This window comes from Fundulus heteroclitus, chromosome 21 (genome assembly GCF_011125445.2).
Source record: "Fundulus heteroclitus isolate FHET01 chromosome 21, MU-UCD_Fhet_4.1, whole genome shotgun sequence".
Classification (NCBI taxonomy): domain Eukaryota; kingdom Metazoa; phylum Chordata; class Actinopteri; order Cyprinodontiformes; family Fundulidae; genus Fundulus; species Fundulus heteroclitus.
The window spans coordinates 13,859,625-13,882,712 of record NC_046381.1 but is presented as its reverse complement, the minus strand read 5'-3'; the positions used below and the strand labels follow the sequence as shown (position 1 = coordinate 13,882,712).

General features: G+C 41.5%; 1 protein-coding gene across 3 annotated transcripts in view; it reads left to right on the top strand.

Moving 5' to 3' along the window:
- zbtb47b (zinc finger and BTB domain containing 47b) overlaps nt 1–23,088 on the top strand; it is a 40,467-nt gene that overhangs the window by 5,435 nt on the left and 11,944 nt on the right. The window contains exons 1-5 of one of the 3 annotated variants that reach the window (XM_036125043.1): nt 14,246–14,604; nt 17,057–18,430; nt 19,871–20,018; nt 21,377–21,492; nt 21,879–22,023. In XM_036125043.1, the coding sequence (XP_035980936.1) occupies nt 14,578–14,604; nt 17,057–18,430; nt 19,871–20,018; nt 21,377–21,492; nt 21,879–22,023 (1,810 nt within the window). In that variant the 5' untranslated portion in view covers nt 14,246–14,577. Of the gene's footprint in view, nt 1–14,245; nt 14,605–14,714; nt 14,925–17,056; nt 18,431–19,870; nt 20,019–21,376; nt 21,493–21,878; nt 22,024–23,088 lie in introns of those variants that run through there. The other 2 variants (XM_036125042.1, XM_012880155.3) reach the window with 2 other exon arrangements.

The following is a 23,088-nucleotide window of genomic DNA, read 5'->3' as shown; positions in this document are numbered from 1 at the left end:
AATAATAAAAGAGAAAAAAGTAATGTAGACTAAGCAATGGATTATGGATGATTGGATTAAAGTGATATTCAGCGATGAATCACAGACCTGCTTTGTTCAAGCCAGAAGATGATGCTGGATCTTTGGTCTACAGCATGTCTGATAAAACACTGAAAGATGCCTGCACATTTGCATGTTAGTGGGAAATCCAATTTTAAATAATCCTGAAATCCATCTATTGTGGATCCTCTCTTGCTTCTTGTGGTGGTCTAGATGTGGATGACTGCCAATTAACTGATAATGAAAATTATTTCTAGATCTACATTTGACTGACACATTTTTATGGCAGATATAGACATTTGCTGTACTGCTTCTTTGGCTTCAAGACATTTGATATTTTCATAACTATTTATTTATTGTATTTTTTTTACAACTTCATCAACAGCTGCTGTGAGGTCAAAATTGTTTACATAGCAGACAGCATGCATAACTGGTTGCTTACTTGTTCAGAAACACACTTTCAGATAAATTATTAAATAGATGTGCAAAACATTACTTGGTGCTTTGACATTTTAAAGAGCAAATATCAAACAAATTTTACAAAGTAGTTAGAAAAGAATGAAACCAGCTGCTATTGTTTAAGGAAATTTCTAACATATTTGTTATAAGAAATGAAAATAGGTGATTAGTCATTTATTTAAGGTGGCAGTATGATTTTAGATCTTTTTAGATCAAATATTTTCACCTTGTTGCTCAAAATGTGACATGCAGAGTTGAATTGTGGGTAATACACTTCAGTGAAGCCCGCATCAGTGTGGACTTCACCAAAGTGTTGATCGTTCGTCTGACATGGAGTCAAACTACGGAGGAGCAACTCGTACAATTGCCAAGGCAGCGCATTTCGTTCTAGTGAGCCTCATATTTAACAGTGAGCATTGAAACTTCAGTCTTTTCCTTCTTTTACTGTCCGACAAGCACAAGGTAAATAAATGCTAAATAAAGCCAGGCATACACTGTACAATTTTTTTTTTTTTTATTATTATTATTTTTTACCCTTTTTGGGCCGATTCTTCAGTCGTGCGAGAATTTTATTGGATTGGGCCGAGTTTCAGCTGCATCGTGTGTCCTGCATTTTGTAGTATACAGGATGTAACAAGGGGCGATTAGCCTCTCAAGCCCACCTCCAGATCAGGAATCGTACGCTTGGATTAAAACATTTTTTTGTAAGTTAAAAGACAAACAAGAAGCTCTTAGCATTTTCATTTGTCCTGTACATTTTGAAGGCAGGGTAAAATATATTCAAACGAGAATGTTTAAGTTGTGCACTTTCAATCGCCTTGTCACTGAAAAGTGCCTATGTGAATAAACTTGCCTTGCCTTAAATTAAAAGGGGGAAATGCATCTTGTGACTTCCATCTTACTGTAAAGGCTGTGCCACATTTTAGGTGAAACAGACTCTGTAAACTGGCTTGTGACAGACTGGATATAGCAGAGTAGCACCATATAGTTCATGCATAGCATATTCATCTGCAAAGTTATGAAGATTATTGATTTGCTGTCTACAGTATGGAAATCTGGTTTGGTTTCTACCAGCAGGAGATGGTGTGGAGTTATTATGGTCATGGTTAGTCAACTGGCCTGAAATGACATTTTATTAATATTGAACTCTACCATAAATTAGTAATTTGAAACTACCAAAATAATGCAATATATATTACCATTTTAAAGAGAAAATGAATACAGTAAGAAAATAGAAGTAGGCTGGAAATGATATGGAAGAATCTTTCTCTATTTCTTTGTTTCTCTTCTTTCCTTCCTTCAAATCTTCCCTTTTTAAAGAAACATTTGTAGTAATAAAAAAAAAATTTCACCACCTTTGCATGTCAATGACAGAACTCCAAGTTATGTATTTTAAATAGCTGCTCAGGATATAAATCTCCCAAAACGGTGCCCATTTTTAATCCGACACCATCAATCTGCCTTCTGCTCACTGGTTGTTGCTTTAGAAAGCTGATGCTCTCCTTCCCATTTTTTTCCATCTTCCCCGTCCTCTCTGACCTTCTCAGCAAATATATCAGCTGCCTCCAGACCTACACACAGACACACATATATGGATGGACTTGAGAGATTGCTCTGGTCTTAGTTTCAAGCCATGAAAGATGATAAATATATTACCGAATCACTCTGTCCACATCCTGTCTTCTAACCATCTTTATTGGCTCATCTTTGCCTTGTGTGTGATTTAAATAGAAAAAGTGTCCTTTTTTTTTTTTTTTTAGCACGCCTTTTTTTCATTGAGCTCATTATTCACTATTCACATTACAGCCACAATCTTTAAAGTATTTCTTTAGGGCCTCATGTTATAGACTGACACTATTGTTCAGGATTGTGAGGTGGAAGGAAAAAGATGTCGGGATTTAAAATTATTTTTTAGAAATAAAAATCTGAAAAGTGCGGTTTGCATTTATATTCAGCCACTGTAAACCTTGGTAACTGTAAATAACTTCTGTTACAACACCGTCTTCTACGAACGGCATCTTTTAAGTTGTGGAAAAGTTTAAAGAGGTGTTAGGTTATAAAACAACGGAACAATGTTGAACCCAATCATCTGAAAAATGGTAAGAGTCTGGCAACTGAAAACCTACAAAAGGCCAAGATGCACCAAAGTTTCCGATCCGTTGGCTCCGACTAAGAAAGACCCCCGGTCTATCTTAGCCGGCGCAGCAATTTGACGTCCATTTCTCAGACAAGAAAAGAGACACTTTGGCAAAGTAAGACACGTCCGCTTTCAAGATAATGCAACATAAAATCGCCAAATAGCAAGGTAAACGGTAAGCAATTCCCGGCCAGGTTCGTCCCGGAAACACAACGCTCAGTAAATACTCAATAAAATGTTTTAATAAACAGTGTACTTACCCAAAGAGGGCCTTTAATGCACCTACACTGACAGGCAGGTCAAGGTGAGTATTTACCAGAAGAGCAGCCAGGAGTCCATTGTTAACTCTGGAGGAGCTGCAGAGATCCCAGCTCAGGTGGGAGACTAGACATCACTTAGTAGCAAACTCAAAAGGCAGGGAGACAGCCCTAAGAAGTCTTGTTTGCAGTTGATAGCACACCTACTGGGTGTAAACTTTATAAATATGGCGTTTATGACTGAGCAGCAAGAAGAACGGCAATTATTCCTAGAAAGCCGTTACAAATCCTGTTTTCAGTTTGACACAAGCGACGTAGGACGACGCAGAAAACATGGAAGCCCCACACACAAACACAAGCCACACTTTTCAGATTTTTCCTTCTATTTCACAATCATGCACTATTTTTGTTTGTTGTTGTGGCGTAACAAAACGAAGAAAAAAGTTCAAGGGCGACAAACACTTCTGCAAGGGCACTGTGCGCTTTTGGAAACGTTCCTCCCAACGGGTCTCTGCCGTCCTTTCCGTTGTGTTTGCCATGGCAGGGAGGGTTGTGCAGGCGGTCGTTTGCCCATGCGTGTGGAGCGCTGGCCTGGGAACGGTGTGTTATGACTCCAGCAGGGCGGTGTTGTGTGAAGCATTGTGGCGTGTGGAAAGCGGTGCCAGCACTTGGCCAGGTTTCCTGACTCAGCACTTCCTATACCAGATCACTGGCCCAGACACAAACTTCCTGGCAGAGCATCAGTGCGGACGCTCTCCTGCTGGCGCACCACCACCCACTGCCCCTCTCTGCCTGCGTGCAGCTCCTTTTTGATTATCCTGCTCGCTCATCATCTCAGCTCCAGACGGGCGGCCTGTTGATTGCCTTCCTTCGGCGTTGAGCACCATGAGCTCACTCACACTGTCCTCAGCTTCATCCAACGTGTGTTCAGTATGTCCAAAAGAGAGGCCTCCCTTGCAGCCCAGTCTGTCCCGCGCATGCTTTCAATTTTGGATAATGCCAACATGCTGCCCCTGCTGGCTTCCCGTCCTTATTTTTGTTTGTGCTCCCCAATTTCATGCTCGGCTAAACTCGTATCAAACCATAAATTGGCTCGTCACCTGTGGTTGTATTAACATATAGATGGAAACATGTTTAAATCCGACGGCGTAAGGTGCCGGAGCTCCCGACAAGGCGAGGCTCGGCCGGGTCCAAAACGCCAGATTAGGGCCGAGCAAAAAACCCCACAGTGGGGAGTGATTGGAGATTGGATGTCTGGGATTAGAGCAGCAGGAATGCTGATAATATTGTCTTTATTAATTGAAGCTAGCCGTGAGACAAGTTAAATATTTGAATAGGCTGAGGGGTATGAAATAATTAGCTAGAGTGGAGGATAGAGGAACGAAAACTGCAGAAAGTTGTGAAGGTTTTTAAGCTTGTTTCTGGTGAATTGTGGAATGGTTTCAGATAAAGGAGGAAAAAAAACAACCTTTTTTAATTTTGTGACTTTCAGCATCTCGGTTAATGAGTTCATTAAAAGCATTCTTTAAGCATTTGGCGAGAGGTCGAATATTGTTAGTAATTTTAATTGCATTGATTAAAAAGAAAAACATAAGGATTTAAAACAAATATAAACCAAATTATCTAATGGCTTTTATAAAAACAAAAAAAAAACTTTCTGGCCATCTTTCAATGGCAGTTTTAAAGCAGTACTTTATACAAACCTGTGAACATGACTTGTAGATTTCATAATTGAAGCAAAAAAAAAAAACATATTCTAACCAACCTAGTTATTGGCCTTTTATAAATTATAAATTAACTGTGATCAACCCCTTGGTTCAGTGCCACGTTCCCCAATATGGCCTGATTCCTGCTTGGCTTGTCCAGAAATGACGTAAATAGAATCCGTCTGGCATCATGACGTAGGCTTATAGATCTCAAAAAGCAACACATCACCCCCCGGATTTAAAGAAATTCAAGAACGGATAAGAAACAGAGACACTGACTGTTTATCAGGGTTACACAGTTGTTGTCCACAAATTAAGAAAACACTGAGCAGTAGTCAGCAAACGCCAGAGCGACCGGGCACCAATAAGCTAAATGATTTAAAGAGTGGATATTAAACTTAACCAGGGGATCATCTAAAGTACTGAAGACCTGATTTGTCCCAGTGAAGAATAAACATGTGATGATCCTCAAAGCTTCTGAGAAAATACTCTTCTTACTGAGGAGACACAAGAGGGACGTTTGGGAAGGTGTGTGCCTGGTTGCGTCTGGTGTAAAGCTGACTCAGCATTTCAGAAATTGAAGATTATGCCTGCAGTCAAACATGGTGGGAGTGTCATGGACTGGAGCTGCTTTATTGCTTCTGGTCAAACTTTGCTCTTTAACAGAAAAGCCAGAAGAAGGATGTCTGACCATTAATTTGTGTCCTTAAAATCAATATCACTTGCCCCTCCATCTAAATCTAAAGAACACCAGCAAGTCCGTCTCAATAGAAAGGGAGGACTCTTTGCACGTTCTTACAAAGACTTGTAAGGTTTTTGGGGGGGATTTATGTTTTCAGAGAGGGCTTTTCCCCCTTCATAAATGGACTCATGTTTTAAAAACATATTATTTTACTCTATTTGTCTTGGTTTGAAATCAAATTTGCATAGAAATATTTCCATATGAGAAATCCTAATAACATCGTTTCATCCAGCTGACCGGCAGTGGGTCACAAATGATGGGAGAGGGTAAAAACTCTGCCTACATGCAGCCACAAAAACTCTGGGAACTCCAGCTCTTTTTCTGACACCTTTATAAAAACTGTAAGCTCTAAGAACGCCATAGGAACCAGTTTTAAGTCCAACTCTGGTAATAACCCAGCATGTCTTCATACCAGTAACCGGTCCATCTGATTATTTTAGGCATTACCAGGTTCTGCTGTAATTAATGTAATTATCTTGATGTGATTAGCGTTCTTCTAAATTACTCCTGTATATTTATTTACATTTTCTAGAGTTTGGCAAAATGAGAACAGCAAAGAGAACATAGCTGGACGTCACACAGCGTGTGTTTAAAATTTTAAATGCACTTTATGGATGCTTTACCAGAGATTTTTGTGTCTATGTTTTTAATTTCACTTGTCAGTTAGAAACAGATTTAGGTCCTTATGACACTTTGGACATGGTATTTTTTTTTATCTGTATGATTTTTGTTATGTTTATGAGTAAAAATGTTGGAGTATTTCAGGTCTGTAAGTTTAACTACGTGGGCTCGACCAACCAAAGCAACAGGCAAGAGAGGTGAAGGAGAGCTCAGACAGAGTGGAGTGGGTTGAGATAAGAGTAAGGGGTGATTTGTGACTAAAGATCTCTGGAAATATAAAAGGGAAGCTTTACCAGATGGTGCAAAATAAACTTTCCCCTGAAAATAGGACCTTTGGATGACTCAGCCTGTCCTTATTCTCTTTAGCCCAGATTCTGTCTTCACACAAAGATGACCGTTTTGACCATGTCTTGAACATGTCTGTCTGTGCATGGCGCATCCAGCCTCGCTTAAATCCGATTTGGTTCACCGTCCACTCAAGGTTGTGGATGTTCCTGTTGTCTGTTCCACTCAACTTTCCATGAATATACTTAGATGTACTGTATTGGACAAATGCTTAGTCAGGAATCTTTCCTGTGACTGTCTAGGCCATAACATCACATTTTTGAGTTTAAAACATTTTTTATTGGTTTCATATTATATTCTAAATTGGTGAGAAACTGAATTTTATTTATTTTTTGTTAGCCGTAAGCTATAATAATCAAAATTACCATAAATGAATAAATGCTTTAAATATATATCTCTGTGTGTAACGACTCTATCAATTATGAAATTGGTTTGTTTTTTTTCTTTTAATACTTAGGTTTGAATGATATTTAATTTGTTGAGCTGTTTGTTGAGATATTTCTTTTTATCATTATTTTGGAGCTTCTGAATAAACATTTTCTTTTACTTGTGGCTGTTTTCTGAGGGATTTTTATCTCTTTCAGTGATTGCTTTGTGCATGCTTTGGGTTTTCCCTTCTCTTTGTAGTTGATTTTAAAGAAAAAAGAACATTCCATCCTTTGCAAACTACCTTTAAAGTTTCCATGCACACCAGTCTTGAGCCTGAGAACCAAACCAGAGCAGCCCAATAGTAAGCCACGAAACAAGAAGTTCACGTCTTTCTTAAAAAATTATTTATTTTGAACAATCAGGCCTGCAGCAGTCGGCAAGCAAGGAGCTGGTCTGATGAGCACACAGAGGACGCCGCATCAGTCTTTACTCTGACGACTTTTTAATGACTGTCTGATTAGACTTCATGCTGAACGACGTGCCCTTGTCCCCTTTTGTTTGCCTTGTGATCCATTCCCCACCATTGAAAGGGACTCTGATGTAACGGCGAGCCCAAACTTGCTGCTGCAAAGCGCTGATGTCCCCGCACGGAGAGTTTGCACTCAGGGTCGTCAAGTTTCCGCTCTGAAATCCCCTGATGATGACTCAGGGATATTCATCTGTGTGCGTAGAGGCGTGCGCTGCTTCCCCCCCCCCCCCTGCCATCTCTGTCCACCGCCGAGCGAGATGAGGCCTGACACGGTGCCCACTCTCCTTCCTCTGGGTGTCAGTCATGTCGGGCCACGCTGTGCCCCTCAGCCGGAGACCACGCTGTGAGTAGGGCTGCTGAGTGTGCTCTTTGAAGGGCTCCGTGGGTCGAAGAAGCGCATGACACCAGCCGGCCTTACTCGGGGTAGAGGTCTTTGCATTTCGCTGGTTGCACTCACTCGTAAATGTGGAAATTCATTAAATGAGCTTTCAGGGGATTTGAGGAGGTCTGCGCGAGTTGAATTATGTTGCAAACTAATTGCTTTTCTAAAGATCTTGAGATGTCATGCATCTTGTCTGGTTTTGTCTGTGCGCTTCCTCTGTAGACGTGTGAGAACACGGCGCTTGTCTTTGACCCACTATGTTGGTGTTAAAATGTTTTAAATCCCAACAAACAACCTAATAAAACTAGAGCTGCAACGATAGTGGCGTTTAAAGTGTTAACCCTCTTTAGAATCTGATTAGCAGTTTGTGAGATTAGAGCATTTAGCATCACCAGCTGCAGATAGCAGCCTCCACATAACATCTGGCATGATTAACATAGTTAGCTTTACTAACGGCAAACAACGGTCTCTTTGTGTAATCCCCAGACATTAAAGAACAACTAACCCCAACTTATTGCTATTAAACTGTAAACATGGCTGGATAATAAACTGTATACATGGATGTTTTTTTATTTGAGCTGGTAAATTAGACTATTTGCTATTACTATTACTAAACTACTAGTAAGAATTACTACTCTTACTATTTGTAAGATTTTTACACTTAAAATGAGAACAATTCATCTCCATCTTATTTCAAGTGCAGGATATCTAATTGTCTTATTTTAGGGGTAAAGATTCTCATTCCATTGGCAAATAGTCTTATTTAGCTGCTCAAATCAAAGAAAAATATACATATTTTAAGAAAGTTTTACTTATTTTTAGTTCCCTTTTTGCAGTGCATTTGATGAAATCTTTGTGCCTAAGACCATCCGTGTGGCGCCTTCCTCAGAGAGAGAGAGATGTAAACATGTTTACTCTCATAAACGTTACTTTATGACTTTATCACTCATGCTATCCAGACCCGTTTACTGATATAACATCGTCATTAAACGCTGCTTCCAAACACAGGAGTGAGCAGATGTGGGACAGGTAGATCGCTCTGTGCTGCGTTCACTTGCACTCAGACATCTGACATTTGTTCATTTGAGCTCCGTCGATTACGTAGGACACATGTTTACTTTCCCCAGTGTGTTAAACTTCCAGCCCTACGTTGCACACCGTTTGATAACTTTCTGAATACTCATATTGTACCTTTTTGTTAATAATTGTAATCACAATACATGATTGATCCTAAAGGTGCCGTGAGATTATTTATAACTACATTTGTTAGATTACCTAGCAATTCACACATAATTTGAAACAATTTATGGTGCTATCATATAAAGGTTATGCCTTTTTTTTAAATTATGTGTTTTTATGTATGAACCGCTGCCAGATGTCAAAGACGAATCTCCATCTCAGGAAAGGTGATGAACAATAAAGTTATCTATCTTGTACACTGTTGGTCACACCAAACCCGGTTCTTCTTGAAGACCCAGAGTTGAGGCTGTCTGTGTTCAGGCCCAGAAAGCTTTAAACCCCCTACAGTACTTTACCCCTGAGATTTCCTCCTGCCTGAGTACAACCTGCCCTCTCTTGCACTGCTGATGTGTCCATAACTCCGACACTGGCCTTTTGCTAAGGACTCAGTCTGTTCAACGGTCAGCGAGCAAACGCCACAGGCTGTGGATGCTGTTCGTTTGCTTTATTTCTCACGGTTTGTGAAGGAGCAGAACATGTGAAGGAATAAGTCATAGGGATTAAGATGCACGCTTGTAAATGGCAGCAGCAGAGATCTCACACACACACAGTCTGTTGTTTGTATTTGGACCCCACAGAGTGGGATTCTGCACGGTGTCGTAAATCCACCTGGGCCCTCTGGTGTACAGTGTGGGAGAGAGGTGGCCTTTCCAGCAGTGAAATTAACACGAAGGAGATTCATCCTCAGACTCTGGACCGGGTCCAGTCCAGGCGAGACCGTGCCAGAGGCGGACCATCAATCCTGACGGGGCTGATCCAGGAGAGGTTTCCACTCCGTTGTTTTAATCACTTTGACTGCCACATTCACTCTGGGTTCTTCTTCCTCTCCCGTGTCAAAGTACCGTCTGAAGGTAACCGGCGCTGCAGTAAATTAACTGCAACATGATGGGTTCTTCTTTTTTTTTATGCCCTGTCTTTTAAGTAATGCAGACTCCACTCAGGCAGAGCTGCAATCCTGTGCATCATCCATCACAGCTGCGCCCCAACTGGATCAAACTCGAAGCACCAAAAGAGTCGCAAAACTTAGACTTTAAATCAAAGCAGTTTGCTCATATTTTATGCACTTTTCTTGCAATCAATTTTTCTTTAAAAATGTGGGAATATTTGACAAGTGGTACGTGCCCGCATGAAGGGCTTTGTCCTTGAATGTTACAGCTGTTAAACAAAAGGCTGGAAATGAATTTGGGGGAACAGCTGCCCGTCAGTGGTTAAGTTTAATTAAAGAGCTTCAGTCTTGCCACTTAGTAAATTATTTGAAATGGAAATTGCAACAGTAGCGTACACAGGCAAGCATCTAGGAGGGTCTATCCATGCTTTGAGTTAACACGGTACACTGATGAGGTTAACATGTGGATGTGTGGCAGCTCAAGAGGTTATAGCAGGATAAAGCAAAGCAGGCAGGATCCGATGGCTCTTATGGGACCTGTAAATATCAACAAAACAGAATCAACAACTGCCAGGGCTAATTTTAGTCTGGAAAGATGAAGTTAAAAGCTTTAAATTTGGTTGTGGTTATGGTGTCAGTTTTATACTGATATTATAACCATCCTGAGAGCTCATCTCTCACGTTGGTCATAGTATGGCAAATGTCAAACACAGTCCTGATAAGTGCAATATTATATATTATTATTATATATAGTTATATATCTTAACTATTTGAATATGCCATCTGTTGTTCTCCAAGGTATTTTAGGCCTTATTTTTTTTAACAAACCGTCACCACAGCTAAGGTACTTTATTGTCTTAACTATTCATTTAACAATGAGACCAGTTTTGCATCCCGTTAATCTGTCTAAATTTGCATTTTCCCATTTCTGAGCGGTTATAAAGATTCTCTATTAAAAAGTTTATTTTTTTTGTTCAAAATCTACAAATGCATGACTTACTTGAAGGCTGATCAGCATGTCTGCTGCCTGGCAGATTTTACATATTTCACTGAGTCTCATCGTAGAGAAAATTATAACATATGACCTTTTGTTCTCAGTTATTCAGCTTTCTAAAAACATAATTCCTCATCTTTATTTATCATCTCCCAACCAGGGTTGGGTCCTAATTGTGTGGATTATATCAATTACAATTTTATTTTTAGAAAATAACGCCTTTATTCAGACCTTTCTGTTTTAGTTACCCAACTCGCAGTATCAGCTTGTGCAATTTTAGGATCACAAAGGACTGCTTTGAGGCAACATTTGGTTGGATGTGATAAAGTGCCAAACATGCAAATTCTGCATGCGAGTAAAAGCCCACACTTGAGCTTAAGTGACTAAACTTCAACTAAACAACTCTTTTTATATTTTATATTGTATTTTATTGTCTGTTGTATTCTATCTTCAAAGGCTCTAATTCTGCCCTTTGTACTCCTATATAAGCTACTGGAACCAGAATTTCCCTGAAGGAGCAATCCCAAGGGATAAATAAAGTTGAGTCTAAGTCTAAACTTCCCCCAGTGAGCACATTATGATGGAAATAGCGTCATTAAAATGTGGGATTTATTCTTCGTGATAGAAATTGTAATATTTGGCAATGGTGCACTATTTCTTATATTTTGCAGCCCTTTTACATGTCTATTTGCTGACGCAGTTGTCAAACCAAACTAATAAATTTGAACTAATAATCCTGTCTTTTTGTGTGAGGGAATTTCCATGTAAACACAAAATGGCATTGATCAATTTGAATTAATCATAAAGGCTCTAAGTAGCTATTTCTTTTAATCGCACCCTTCACCAATTGCAGCGGTCTGCGTCAGGTTTTATGCTGTTGCATGTAAAACATTTTTACAGAAGTGAGGTTGAGTGGTAAATCAAACTGTATCAAGTCAGTGTCTGCTGCCTGTGTGTGTTTTTATGTATTTGATCGTTGGCAAAGTATTGAAATAAATGGTCCCTACATTTTGGTTTATGCAGAAAATGCAGAGAAATGCACTGTTCCTGGACACGTTTGCTACTACTAGTTCGTAAATCCTCTAACTTTCCGTGTGCATCTGGAAATGGGTTCAGACAAGCGTGGTCGCATTCTGCTTTTGTGACATAGACTTAATCATTTCTACCGGCCTGTATAGGACTTCCAGGTCCATCCACTGTCCAGCCTGTGCAGACCAGGATGGACAGTTTACTGACAGCTTACCTTAAACAGGCACCAAAACAACAGAAGAAGGCAAAAATTAAACAACAATACACCCTGTGAGATGGGATTTGCGTTTGAACTGAAGTTAGTGTGAATGCGTGCGCATGCCAGCGCGGCCTCAGCAGCTTGAGCATCGTGATGCGGTGAAAGCCCGTCAGACCCTTAGGAATAGAGAGATTAAGCATTTGTAACCATTTTGCGGCGCTAGATCATTTCATACTCGGGATTTCTTTGCAACAAGAGCAACTCTCCCTTTTTTCTAGAGGATTAAAATGTTCTGCATCAAAGTGAAGAATGAATTTGCGGGATTTAACTGCGTCGGGCCTCGAGAGCCGCTTTGTGAAACAGGCCAGCCAAGGCACCGGCGATGCGGGGGGGGGGGGGATCCCGTCACATTGCTGTCCTGCACCAGTGACGAAGTAATCTGTGTTTAAACTGAGTGCGGTGCTTTGATTGAAACCAGTTTAATTGATGCCCTGTGTCGGGGGGTGAGTCGCTAATCTTTGCCGCCATGCGCGTCTCAGGTTGGGCCACGCATTAATAATTTATAGGGAGACATCTGACTGAGAGGCTGGTTAAAGGTGGCGCTCCTCTAATGATGGCAAACGAGCTCTCTGCCTGACATTTCAGAGGGAAGGAGAGAGAAGAGGCGGAGGGAGGGAAGGACAGGGAGATCATGGGAGTCGGATTAGAGTTTGCGCTCAGTTTGTTTGGTTACAGTATGATCAGATGCAATTGCTGTTTCCTGCTGAATTAAACTCTTATAAAGCATCCGCCTGCGTGAAACTAATTATGAATTTCTCAAAATCCCCGTGTCATTCAGGAGCCTCCTGATTATTACGCAGACCAGCCGTTTTTGAAAACTTTTGTCGTAAACAAAAAGCAATGTAGTGAGTTTTGTGTCTGGCGTTGATATTTTTCACATGTATGGAATCATAAATCTGTAGCAGAGCCCTTTAAATATTCTCTTGATGACAACAAGAAGTGGAGATCAAGATAAACCGAGAGCAACTCAGTTATTAATGGGCTTTCAGTAGGGGTGTGGGCTAGAGGTTCTAAAACTGATCTAAAGTCTGACTTGAGATGCAGATTGATAATTTTACTTCAGCTTGACAAATATAAATACACATGGATCACAACTTAGCAGAGATTTGTGGACTTTAGCATTAGATTTTCCAATATTTAGGGGTTCATATTTAGGATAACTGCTACTACAGCTGCTGTCAAATCTTTCTTGTCATGCAAGGTGGCAGGTTTTAAAGAAATAACTTATATGAGTCCAAGTTTGATGAAATAAAGCAAATTTTCTGGCCTACTCACACAGGTATGTGTGTTTTATGATGCTGTCCTGTTTTCTGTCTTGAAATGAAGGGTTTAAAATTTACAGTGTGTGTCTTGGCATCTGGGGATGAAAGTTTGATGTACTGTAATCCTCTGGATTACAACAAAGTGAAGGTTCAACTTTACCTTTATTCTGAGGCTACCTTCCTCGCCTCTTTGCTTTCTGATGAAGTGTGCAGGTGAATATGAAAAAGCTCATGTCGTACGTATAATTGAGGGTTTTTTTTCTTTTTTTTTGAAGATTTTGAATTGGTCCCTTTCCTTATTGTAGTGGTTGATTCTTATGACAAGCAATTACCACCCCTGACTGGAGTGAAATTCCCCCCTTTCTTCACAAGGCTGTGAATAGATTTTTTGTAATTGAATTAAGTAAACTGAATGTCAAGTTTTGTAAGAAGGAACCTGAATAGCTACATTAAAATACTTGTGGTGGTGTATATCTTCTTTTGGGAGACATTTATATATTATTTTGAATTCAAACGTACATTTTTGGACTGACAACATTGGGCATGGCTCTCCATTCCCAATGAGATGAAAGAAATGAAATCATTTTATTTGGGATTTTTCCAACATTTCTACCCAGCACCAAGAATAAACCTCGATCTTGGTTGCTTTGGTTTAAATCCCAGTAGATCAGATCGTCATTGCCCCTGGAGCTCAACGTTCACCCAACAACTTGTACTTCATCAAATTAAAGCTGCAGATTTTACCCTCTGGTGATATATGACGCCTCGTGATCTCTGTTCCTCTCACTCAGAGTCCAATTCAGCAGCTCAGGACCGTGAATAAATCTTAAAAGTCCACACCTGAATCCCTCAAACGGTGCAGATTTCCAAGATTCGGAGAGAATGCAAATCTAGTCATCACCCTGAACAATGACAGCGTAGCTTCACAAATCCTAAAGAGAATTTAATTTTAATTTAATTTTTTTTGCAAAATGGTGCAAAGGATGAACAGAAAGTGGTGCATTTCATCCCCATCTAGAATCTAATATGCAACATAAAACCCGTTTGTTGTTTAATGTGGTGAATTAATTATTGTTCTGGGGAGATAAGTGCTCCTTTTTAGCCGAATCATTTACAGCATCTAGTACAAATGGCGTTTGAATCAGTGCTTTCGAATTACCTCTGAATTCTAATATCTATTATTTGTTTAGAGGGTTAGTTATTATTCAATCAGCAAGGTTCTCCTAATGTTTTTCTCCTGACATGTGTTGTCATGTGCATGATTCGTCATCCCTCGGGGGAGAGTGTACCGAGAGGGCGTGCTGCAGGAGCCGGCTAATAGGATGGGAGATGGCACTGAATACCAATGGGTAGGCCGGCCAGTCCTTGCAGAGAGACCAGACTGTGTTTCTGTCTGGTGTGTGTGTGTGTGTGTGTGTGTGTGTGTGTGTGTGTGTGTGTGTGTGTGTGTGTGTGTGTGTGTGTGTGTGTGTTTGCCCGCCTGTTTGCTGCTCTGTCCTCAGTCACATCCCGTCTGGATCGAAACCCTGCCCTTCCTGTGCTAAAATAAACCCACCTTGGGACGTCGAGGACCTTGCACAGAGTGCTGATTGTTACACCTTTTGATTTTTCACCGACTTGGGTCACACTCTGCATGCAGCCCAGCACTTTGAAGCATGCACAGAAACTGGTATGAGAGTTTTATTTTAGCATTATTTATTTATTTGGTTTGACTTTTGGGGTGACATGAATTGGCTGAACTTTACGGTTCGTGTTTATTTTCAATTTATGTACATGGTTTCTTACCAGTATCGGTTTGCACATCATTTCTGGCCTCTGGTTTATAATCCTTGTGTTTCTGTCATTGAATCAACAAGGAAACGCCTGAAAAATAAACGGCTAAGAAAAAAAAATGTTAGAGGAAATAACTTTAACACAGCTTTTAAAAAAACTGCCTTACTTTTAGTTAAACAACCGTTTTTTGCGACGCCCTGCGAGTTGTGATGGACGCATAATGATCACTGCAAGCTGAGAAAACTCACCCTGAGAGAAATGTTGTGTGGATACAGAAAATATTTTACTCAGACAAAAATAATGAATTAGTAAATACATAAAATGGGAGACTACATGCAGGAGAAACGATTAGAGGTGTAAACCTTGGAGTTCCTGTTTCAATTAAGTTTTCATAGATGGGCTTTCATCTCTCTGTCTTGAAAAGTAGAGCCGAAGTGTTGTATCCTAAGAAAAATAATATTGTGGCATTGACCACTGTTGTGAGAAGTAATGAGAAAGTTGTCAACAAACAGACCACATGAAGGCTCAGGCGACTATGGGTTAATTCCTAATTTCCCTGTTGTGCTGTGTTTTGAATAAGAGTCAATCATGTTAGGTTGCAGAGTCAAATTGACAAGCCAGTTTCTAGATGGGATTTACACACATAGTGCGTCCCGTTCTCCCTTGTAATCAGGGCCACTCCTTCATCTTTGTACGGCACGACTGACTTGCTACTAGGCTTCCTGGCTCATTAAGAAGCCCTCTGTAGAAACTTCAGTGTTTTTTTTTAGTTCGCTTTATTCTGCTTGTGCAGCCCCACTTAATGCACACTATCTATTGTAGCTCCACTACGCAGCAAGTTGTCTGACCCGTGTGATTTCTCACCAATAACACAGTTTGGAAGCAGAACAGATTACTTAATTAAAGGAGGACTAGTTGGATGACGCTGCTTAGAGCAGCGGTTGAGGTGTGATCCCAAATATTAATAGGTGTGTTTTTTTTTTTGCGTACTCTGCAAATATGTTTCACCCTGCTGAAGTGAATTGCTGCAACACAGCTGATTCAGTTTAATGAATTGCTTCCAGTAATTTATTTATCAACCCATCCAGGAGTCGGTACCTATCTCCTGGGGTCATTTGGGTGAGAGGAGGGGTACGCACTATGCAGGTCGTCAGTCCGTCACAGGGCAACACACACAGACACACACATCCTTGTTTAATGTACGTGGTGACATACTCGTTAAGTCTTTATGGCCTAACCTTGACGCTAGCCCTAACCTTAACCTTTATGGGTTGATACCTAACCTAAACCTAATTGACACCTTAGTCCTAAACGCCTGGCCCAACAACAAATAAAGCAAGGACCTTTTTTTGGACCTCACTTTACATCAAAGTCCTCACTTTACTAGTAAAATTATCAAAACATTTTCTGCTCAGCTACAAGTACAAGAACACACACAGACATGCATCCTTGTTTAAAATACAAAGTGAGGGCCATGCCATGACTTTCATTTACTCATTTTCAACCCTTTCTATGGCCTAAACCCACCATGACCCTTAACTCTACCCTAAGGCTAATTGGCAAACTTAACACCTAACCCAGAAGAAGAGAGGACCAAAAAAGGTCCTCGCTTTACATCAAAGTCCTCACTTTACTAGTAAAACGTGCAACACATTTTTCTCACTCAGCTGCAAGTACACACACACACACGCACACAAACACACACACACATATTAATTTTTAAGGGAAATTTAGAGAGACCTGTTAACCTAACATGAATGTTTTTCAGACATTTGGAGAAACCAGAGTTACCCAGGCCCTGCAGAAAGACCCCAGGCCACAATTAACCTCAGGACCTTTTCGCTTCAAGGCAACAACGCTAACACCTGCACTACTAACACCTCCTAATGAACTTTTAATTAAGTGTGCTGTGGCGGGTGCAAGACGCTGAACCTCAAAGAACAGACCTGGGGTTCCATCGTTTTCATGTTTCTAGAGTTTTTTTACATGTGTGGATTCTAAAGAAATCTTCACACCTCTCTGTTTCAGCTCATAGTGGAGAAGACCACAGACTACCCCTCTGCTGAGTTCTCTCTGGTGGAGGATGTGGCTCTGCACTTCACCTGCTTGATGGACAGGTTGAACGAGCAGCGCCTCTTCCAGCCTGACCTCTGCGACGTGGACATCGTCTTGGTGCGCCAGCGCAGCACCTTTCCTGCCCACAAGGGAGTGCTGGCGGCCTACAGCCCCTTCTTCCACTCTCTCTTCGCCCAAAGCAAACAGCTGCAGCGTGTGGACCTGTCGCTGGACGCCCTGACTTCGCAGGGCCTCCAGCAGATCCTGAACTTCATCTACACCTCCAAGCTGCTGGTGAGCAGCACCACTGTCCGCGACGTGCTGAACGCTGCCACTGTGCTTCAGATGAGCAACATCGCGGCGTCCTGTCGCGATCTCCTCAGCAGCCACTCGCTGAGAGCCGCCTGCAGAGAGATGGCCAATCAAGAGGGGTTTAGCGGCTGCAACCCTGCCGGGATGCCTCCCTGCCAGCTGTACCGGGAGATCAAACAAGAGTCTGAGCGCGGCAGGGTCTACGCGAGAGAAGGCAGCAGCCCGTTCTCTGTCAGGGTGGAGGAGGTGGGGAAGATGGCTGCCCAGACAAAGCAGTACTACCAGAAGGAGGAGGGGGCAGGAGGCGGGGCCGGCACAGGTGTGGCCGCTCTGTGTAAGGCGGAGGGCAGCGACGGGGAGCCCAAAGCGGCGGATGGCCACACCTCCTTCAACAGGGATCAGATCATCGTTGAAGTCAACCTCAACAACCAGACCCTGAACGTCTCGAAGGGATCCGACGGCAAATCGTCCACAATCGCGGAACCTGTGTTTGGTCATTGTGAGGAAAACGAGAGAGACTCTGAGGGTGACGAGGACAACGGAATGGAGAACGGTGATGGACATGGGGAGGAGGGTGATGAAGACCTAAAGAGGAGAGACCTACTGGGCCGTACCAGCGAGGAGGAAGATGAGGAGGACGAAGAGGAGGAGGAGGAGGAGGAGAACACCCTAAACATTCCTGGGCTGGACCAGCCCGCCGTAATGGATCGACCACACCGGGGCGCCAGGGCCCTTGCCATTACGGGCGCCGCCACCATACGTCAGACGCTTGCAGAGGCCACTCTGGCCAACCAGCGACAGGCTGGGAAGAGGGCCCTGGACGCGGAGGGCCTGGGCCAGAAAGTCAGGCTGGAGGAAAAGCAACACTTCCCGTGTAAGAAGTGTCCTCGCATCTTCAACAACCGCTGGTACCTGGAGAAACACATGAACGTCACCCACAACCGCATGCAGATCTGCAATAACTGCGGGAAACGCTTCCTGCTGGAGAGCGAGCTGCTGCTGCACCAACAGACTGACTGTGAGAGGAGCATCCAGGTATGGCTGTTTGAAATCACACCCTTTAACACAAACCAGATGAGCACATGTTGGTGAAGTGGAAGGAGCGGCAGATGTGGTTTCCAAAGTTATTTACAACTAAAATCCCTTTTGTCAATGCTTTGCTGAACCGTCTTTTGGGGGGACAGCTTTGGAGATCTAGAGATAGTCATCTTTGCAAGTTCTTCTTGCAAAATTGTTAGTCACATTAAGTTGAGAGGGTCCGTGTAAATACATTTTCAAGCCTTCCAACAGATTTTCACCTGGATTTTGACGTGGGCCATCCTAACACCTGGATACGCTTTGATCTAAACCCACTCCTGGCTCTGGACGTGTGTTTAGGGCTGTTGTCCTGCTAAAAGGTGAGCTCTGGCACCAATCCAGAGACTTTGACAGCCAGCTCTCCTTCATGGGCTGCCCTACACTTAGCTCCATCCATCTTTCAGATCAATTATCAACAGATTTCCTTTCTCCTGTTGAACATCACAGAGTGATGTTGCTGCCACCGTGTCTCAATGTGGCAATGGTGTGTTTGTGGGCAACGTTACTTTTCTGCCACAAAGTCAGGTTTTGCATGTGGGCCAAAAAGTATCATTGTAGTCTCATCTTGCCAAAGCATGTTCTTCCACATGCTTGCTGTGCCCCCCAATATGGAAACCTTAAGGTCTTCTTTGAGATACTTTCCAGTCCTCCCAAAAAATCTTAGTTTTGTGGAGTCCAGTACTAATAATTATCCCATCAACAGACTCTCCCGCCTGAGCTATGGATTATCCAGCTCCTCCAGAGGCCACCTAAACCTCTTGGCTACCTCGCTGATTAATGCGCTCCTTGTTGTTCAGCTTGGGCGGACGGCCGTGTCTTGGTAGGTTTGAATGTCCAATGCAAGCCACTGTCCACTGTGGCTACATGCTCGTCCAGGAGGAGGACGTCTTACATGATGCCACTTCTTCACTAATGCTCTCTAACGAGCCTCTGTGACCTTCACAGAGCAGCTGGATTTCCACTGAGACTAAATTATACACAAGTCGGGACTGTTTTTACAATTAGAGGATTTCTGAGCGCAGTTAAACTGGATTTTATTTTAGAGTATCAGATTAACTTTGTAGGGGTTCATTTTTAGCTGCTTTATTTCTCTTCCACCTCAAAATTACGTATTCCTTTGTGTTTGTCTATCACTTAAAATCCCAATGAAATACACAGAGGTTCAGACTGAGGCTGATTCCTGAGGAGAAAGCACCCTGCTGCTGGTTTGAATCTTTGCTGCTTTCTTCTATTGGCCATATTTTCCTTTTTTTTATTTACCACAGTTCATCCTCAGTGTTTCGGCATAAATACTCAAACGCCCTGATTGTATTTAAAGAGCCGACTTTGGTTATCAACCATACCCTAGTAAACGCAGTAATCGCAACTTCTTGCCTTCTCCGCTGTGTTTTCTGAAAGTGCGTGACATGCGGAAAGGCCTTCAAGAAGCTGTGGTCGCTACACGAGCACAACAAGATAGTCCACGGCTACGCGGAGAAGAAGTTCTCGTGTGAGATCTGCGAAAAGAAGTTCTACACCATGGCTCACGTCAGGAAGCACATGGTCGGTGAGTGGCACCGAGCTCCGCCGTCTCCTTGGGTCACCTCGTTCCCTCATGTACTCGGAGTGATTTTCATTTAAATGCTGTGGTATTTTAAAGAGATTAGGATGCCGTTGGGAGTGAACGGCTTTTTTCAAGTATTCCTCTGTTCCACGCCTGAACCACCTCAAGAGATTGTGGGAGAAAAGCTCAATCCTGCGCTAAATTCACACTGCAGGGGAAAGGGGTTTTTGCCCATATATAACCTTTGTGTAAAAATGGAAAGCCAAACAACTGACTGATCTTTTTCAAATCAACCTCAGTCCAAAACAAAACGTTGCTTTTAATCCAACTTTTATAAAGTGCACAAGACTCAGTTTTTTACGCTGGAGAGGAGGCGGGAAGATAAAACTTAAAGAATGATCAGATCAAGCCAGAGACAGACGACGGTCCTGCAGAGTCCACAACAAATTCAGGTACGATGCACACGCTGGCATCATCTGCAGCGTCCGTATTTACTACTATAAACATGCTGTGTGTGATGTCGTGTACTTTGCATGTGGGTTACTTCAAGAGTCTGACCTCCTGAAGTGACGCTGAAGACCTGCAGTGTGAGCGTAGCCGTATTCCCATTGGACCAAAGTACACAGTCCCATTTATATTTGTCATGGATGGACGGACAGGAAAGGCGTTTTTCCTGGCCTCACCCTCAATCTGCTGACATGTAGATGGTGTCTAATGGTTAATTACGGAGACTTTGTGAGCCCGGGTTGCCAGTCTTTTGTTGCAGTTCTCCAACAGCCGGCTGTGAAGATTTTTGCATGTTACTTTCCTCACTCTCCTCCTCACAGCAACAGAGACCTGGGTCTTCATCCAGCTGAGTGGGCAGTAGCTCAGAAAAATGACTCTCTGTGTCGCACCATAAAAATACTCGATGCTTAGTTAAGCTTAAATTTTCAAGAGTCAAGACTCTGCGATTATGTAACCATAATGAAACGTTGGTGAGACACTAGACATTTAACATACAGACACAAATCAAAGACATCCATGAAAAAGACTGATTTAGACTGTTTTAGACTGTTTTGTTTTTTAACATAAACTTGTTAGCCCTAAAACTTGTGGAAGATCCCAGCCACATGTGGTGGATACAACTGGGAACATTTAGCAGCTTTAAGTGACAAATTCAGTTAGTAAAAGCAAAGGAAGTTGTAGAAAAATGTGCTAAGATTCCAAAACCTAAATTATTAATAATCCAAAATCTGACCAACCAAAAGAAATAAGGCGTTATTAATCCAGCTATGAATCTAAAACAAAAGCTTTAGGATTCAGACTGGCTCTGTAATGTTTGTGTTGTTTTGTTTTATGTTTTTTTTTTTTTTTTTTAGCCCATACGAAGGACATGCCCTTTACCTGTGAGACCTGCGGGAAGTCGTTCAAGCGCAGCATGTCGCTGAAGGTCCACTCTCTGCAGCACTCGGGAGAGAAACCCTTCAAGTGTGAGGTTTGAGATCCTTTTTTCAGTGCTATAGGACTTTTTACAAGCTGTAGGAAATGCCTCTGATATATTGGTAGCTAGCAAACGCACACCTTTATTATGGCTTCCTCAATACAAAGAGATCCCAGTTAGGCTGTTGGGCTGCTGTTAATAATGAGTCTTTCTAGTGTTTCTGGCAGTAATTAACATTGAACAACACTCTTTGTGCCATTTTAATTGCAACTTTTGCTTTTGTTGCATCACTGTTGTACTAGAATTCTAATTTTATAGTAGTTCACTAAAAACCGGGCGCTAACCTGATGGTAACTGTGTTAGTTTTGTCAAGCACTGCCTCCTACGCATAAAGACCTTTAAGAGGACTGATCAGGTGTGTCCACTGTGTGCCGTTTCAGAGCTGCAGCGAGCGCTTCCAGTACAAATATCAGCTGCGCTCCCACATGAGCATCCACATCGGACACAAGCAGTTCATGTGTCAGTGGTGCGGAAAGGACTTCAACATGAAGCAATACTTTGACGAGCATATGAAGACGCACACGGGTGACTAACCTTATGCAACACTTTTGAACATTTTATTAAATGTGTTGTGGGGTTATTTTGTGATTTTTTTTTTTTTTTTTTTTTTTTTTTTTTTTTTTTGGGGGGGGTATAATTAATTTTGTTAGTTCATGTCAGAAATATATTCCATCTAGGAAATTAAATGATATATCATGCAAGCAGTACGTTTTTCTTCTTCTTCTTTCATTTTCTTTTTTTGCTACATAGAGCTGAAACTTTGCCCTGATGTTAATGTTTAATGTTTCTATAGTTTTATTTCCTAAATAATGATTTTTGCATAATATTATAAAATTAACTTTAGTTTATTATTTAAGTATTATTTTCTTATCTATATATATATATATATATATATATATATATATATATATATATATATATATATATATATATATATATATTCTTGCATACTTTTGAAAAGTTTGCATGCAAAGCACTGGAAGGTTTTCACATTTTGTCTCATTATACCCTCGGTGTAGTTTTGGTGGAATTTATGTGATAGGCCTACACAAGCAGGGCAGTATCTTTGAGAGAAAAGGAAACCAATACCTAGATAAAAAACTAAAAAACAGATATGAAAAGGATGGTGGATTAGGGTAGGGCAATGAATCGATTTAATCGAATAATTCAAATTTACAATTCTTTAACTTCTAGAAAATCTGGATTTTATTTTGCCATTGCACTCATTGGGTTTCCATGAATAGAATAGCATACAATACTGAATATATGTTTAGGAAAATATATTGTCAAAATATTGTGAAGAGGAGAAACTTATTTCAACATAATATGAGGCACTTATACGCCCAGCGTATGTGTTTGTATTTAGCCTCCAGAATTTCATATTTTTGTAGAACTGTGTTTTCCCAAAAGTCTGAAGACAGATTTTTGCCTGTTCCTCTTTGCAAGGTGTCTCATGCGTCGTCAGACCATATAGAGAGCGTCTGCCACAAATTCTACCAAATGAATTTAGGACTAAACTTTGAGCCTTTTAAACATCCAAACACACTTAGATCTAAACCATTCCCTTGGAGGCAGTTCGGCAGCCTCTGG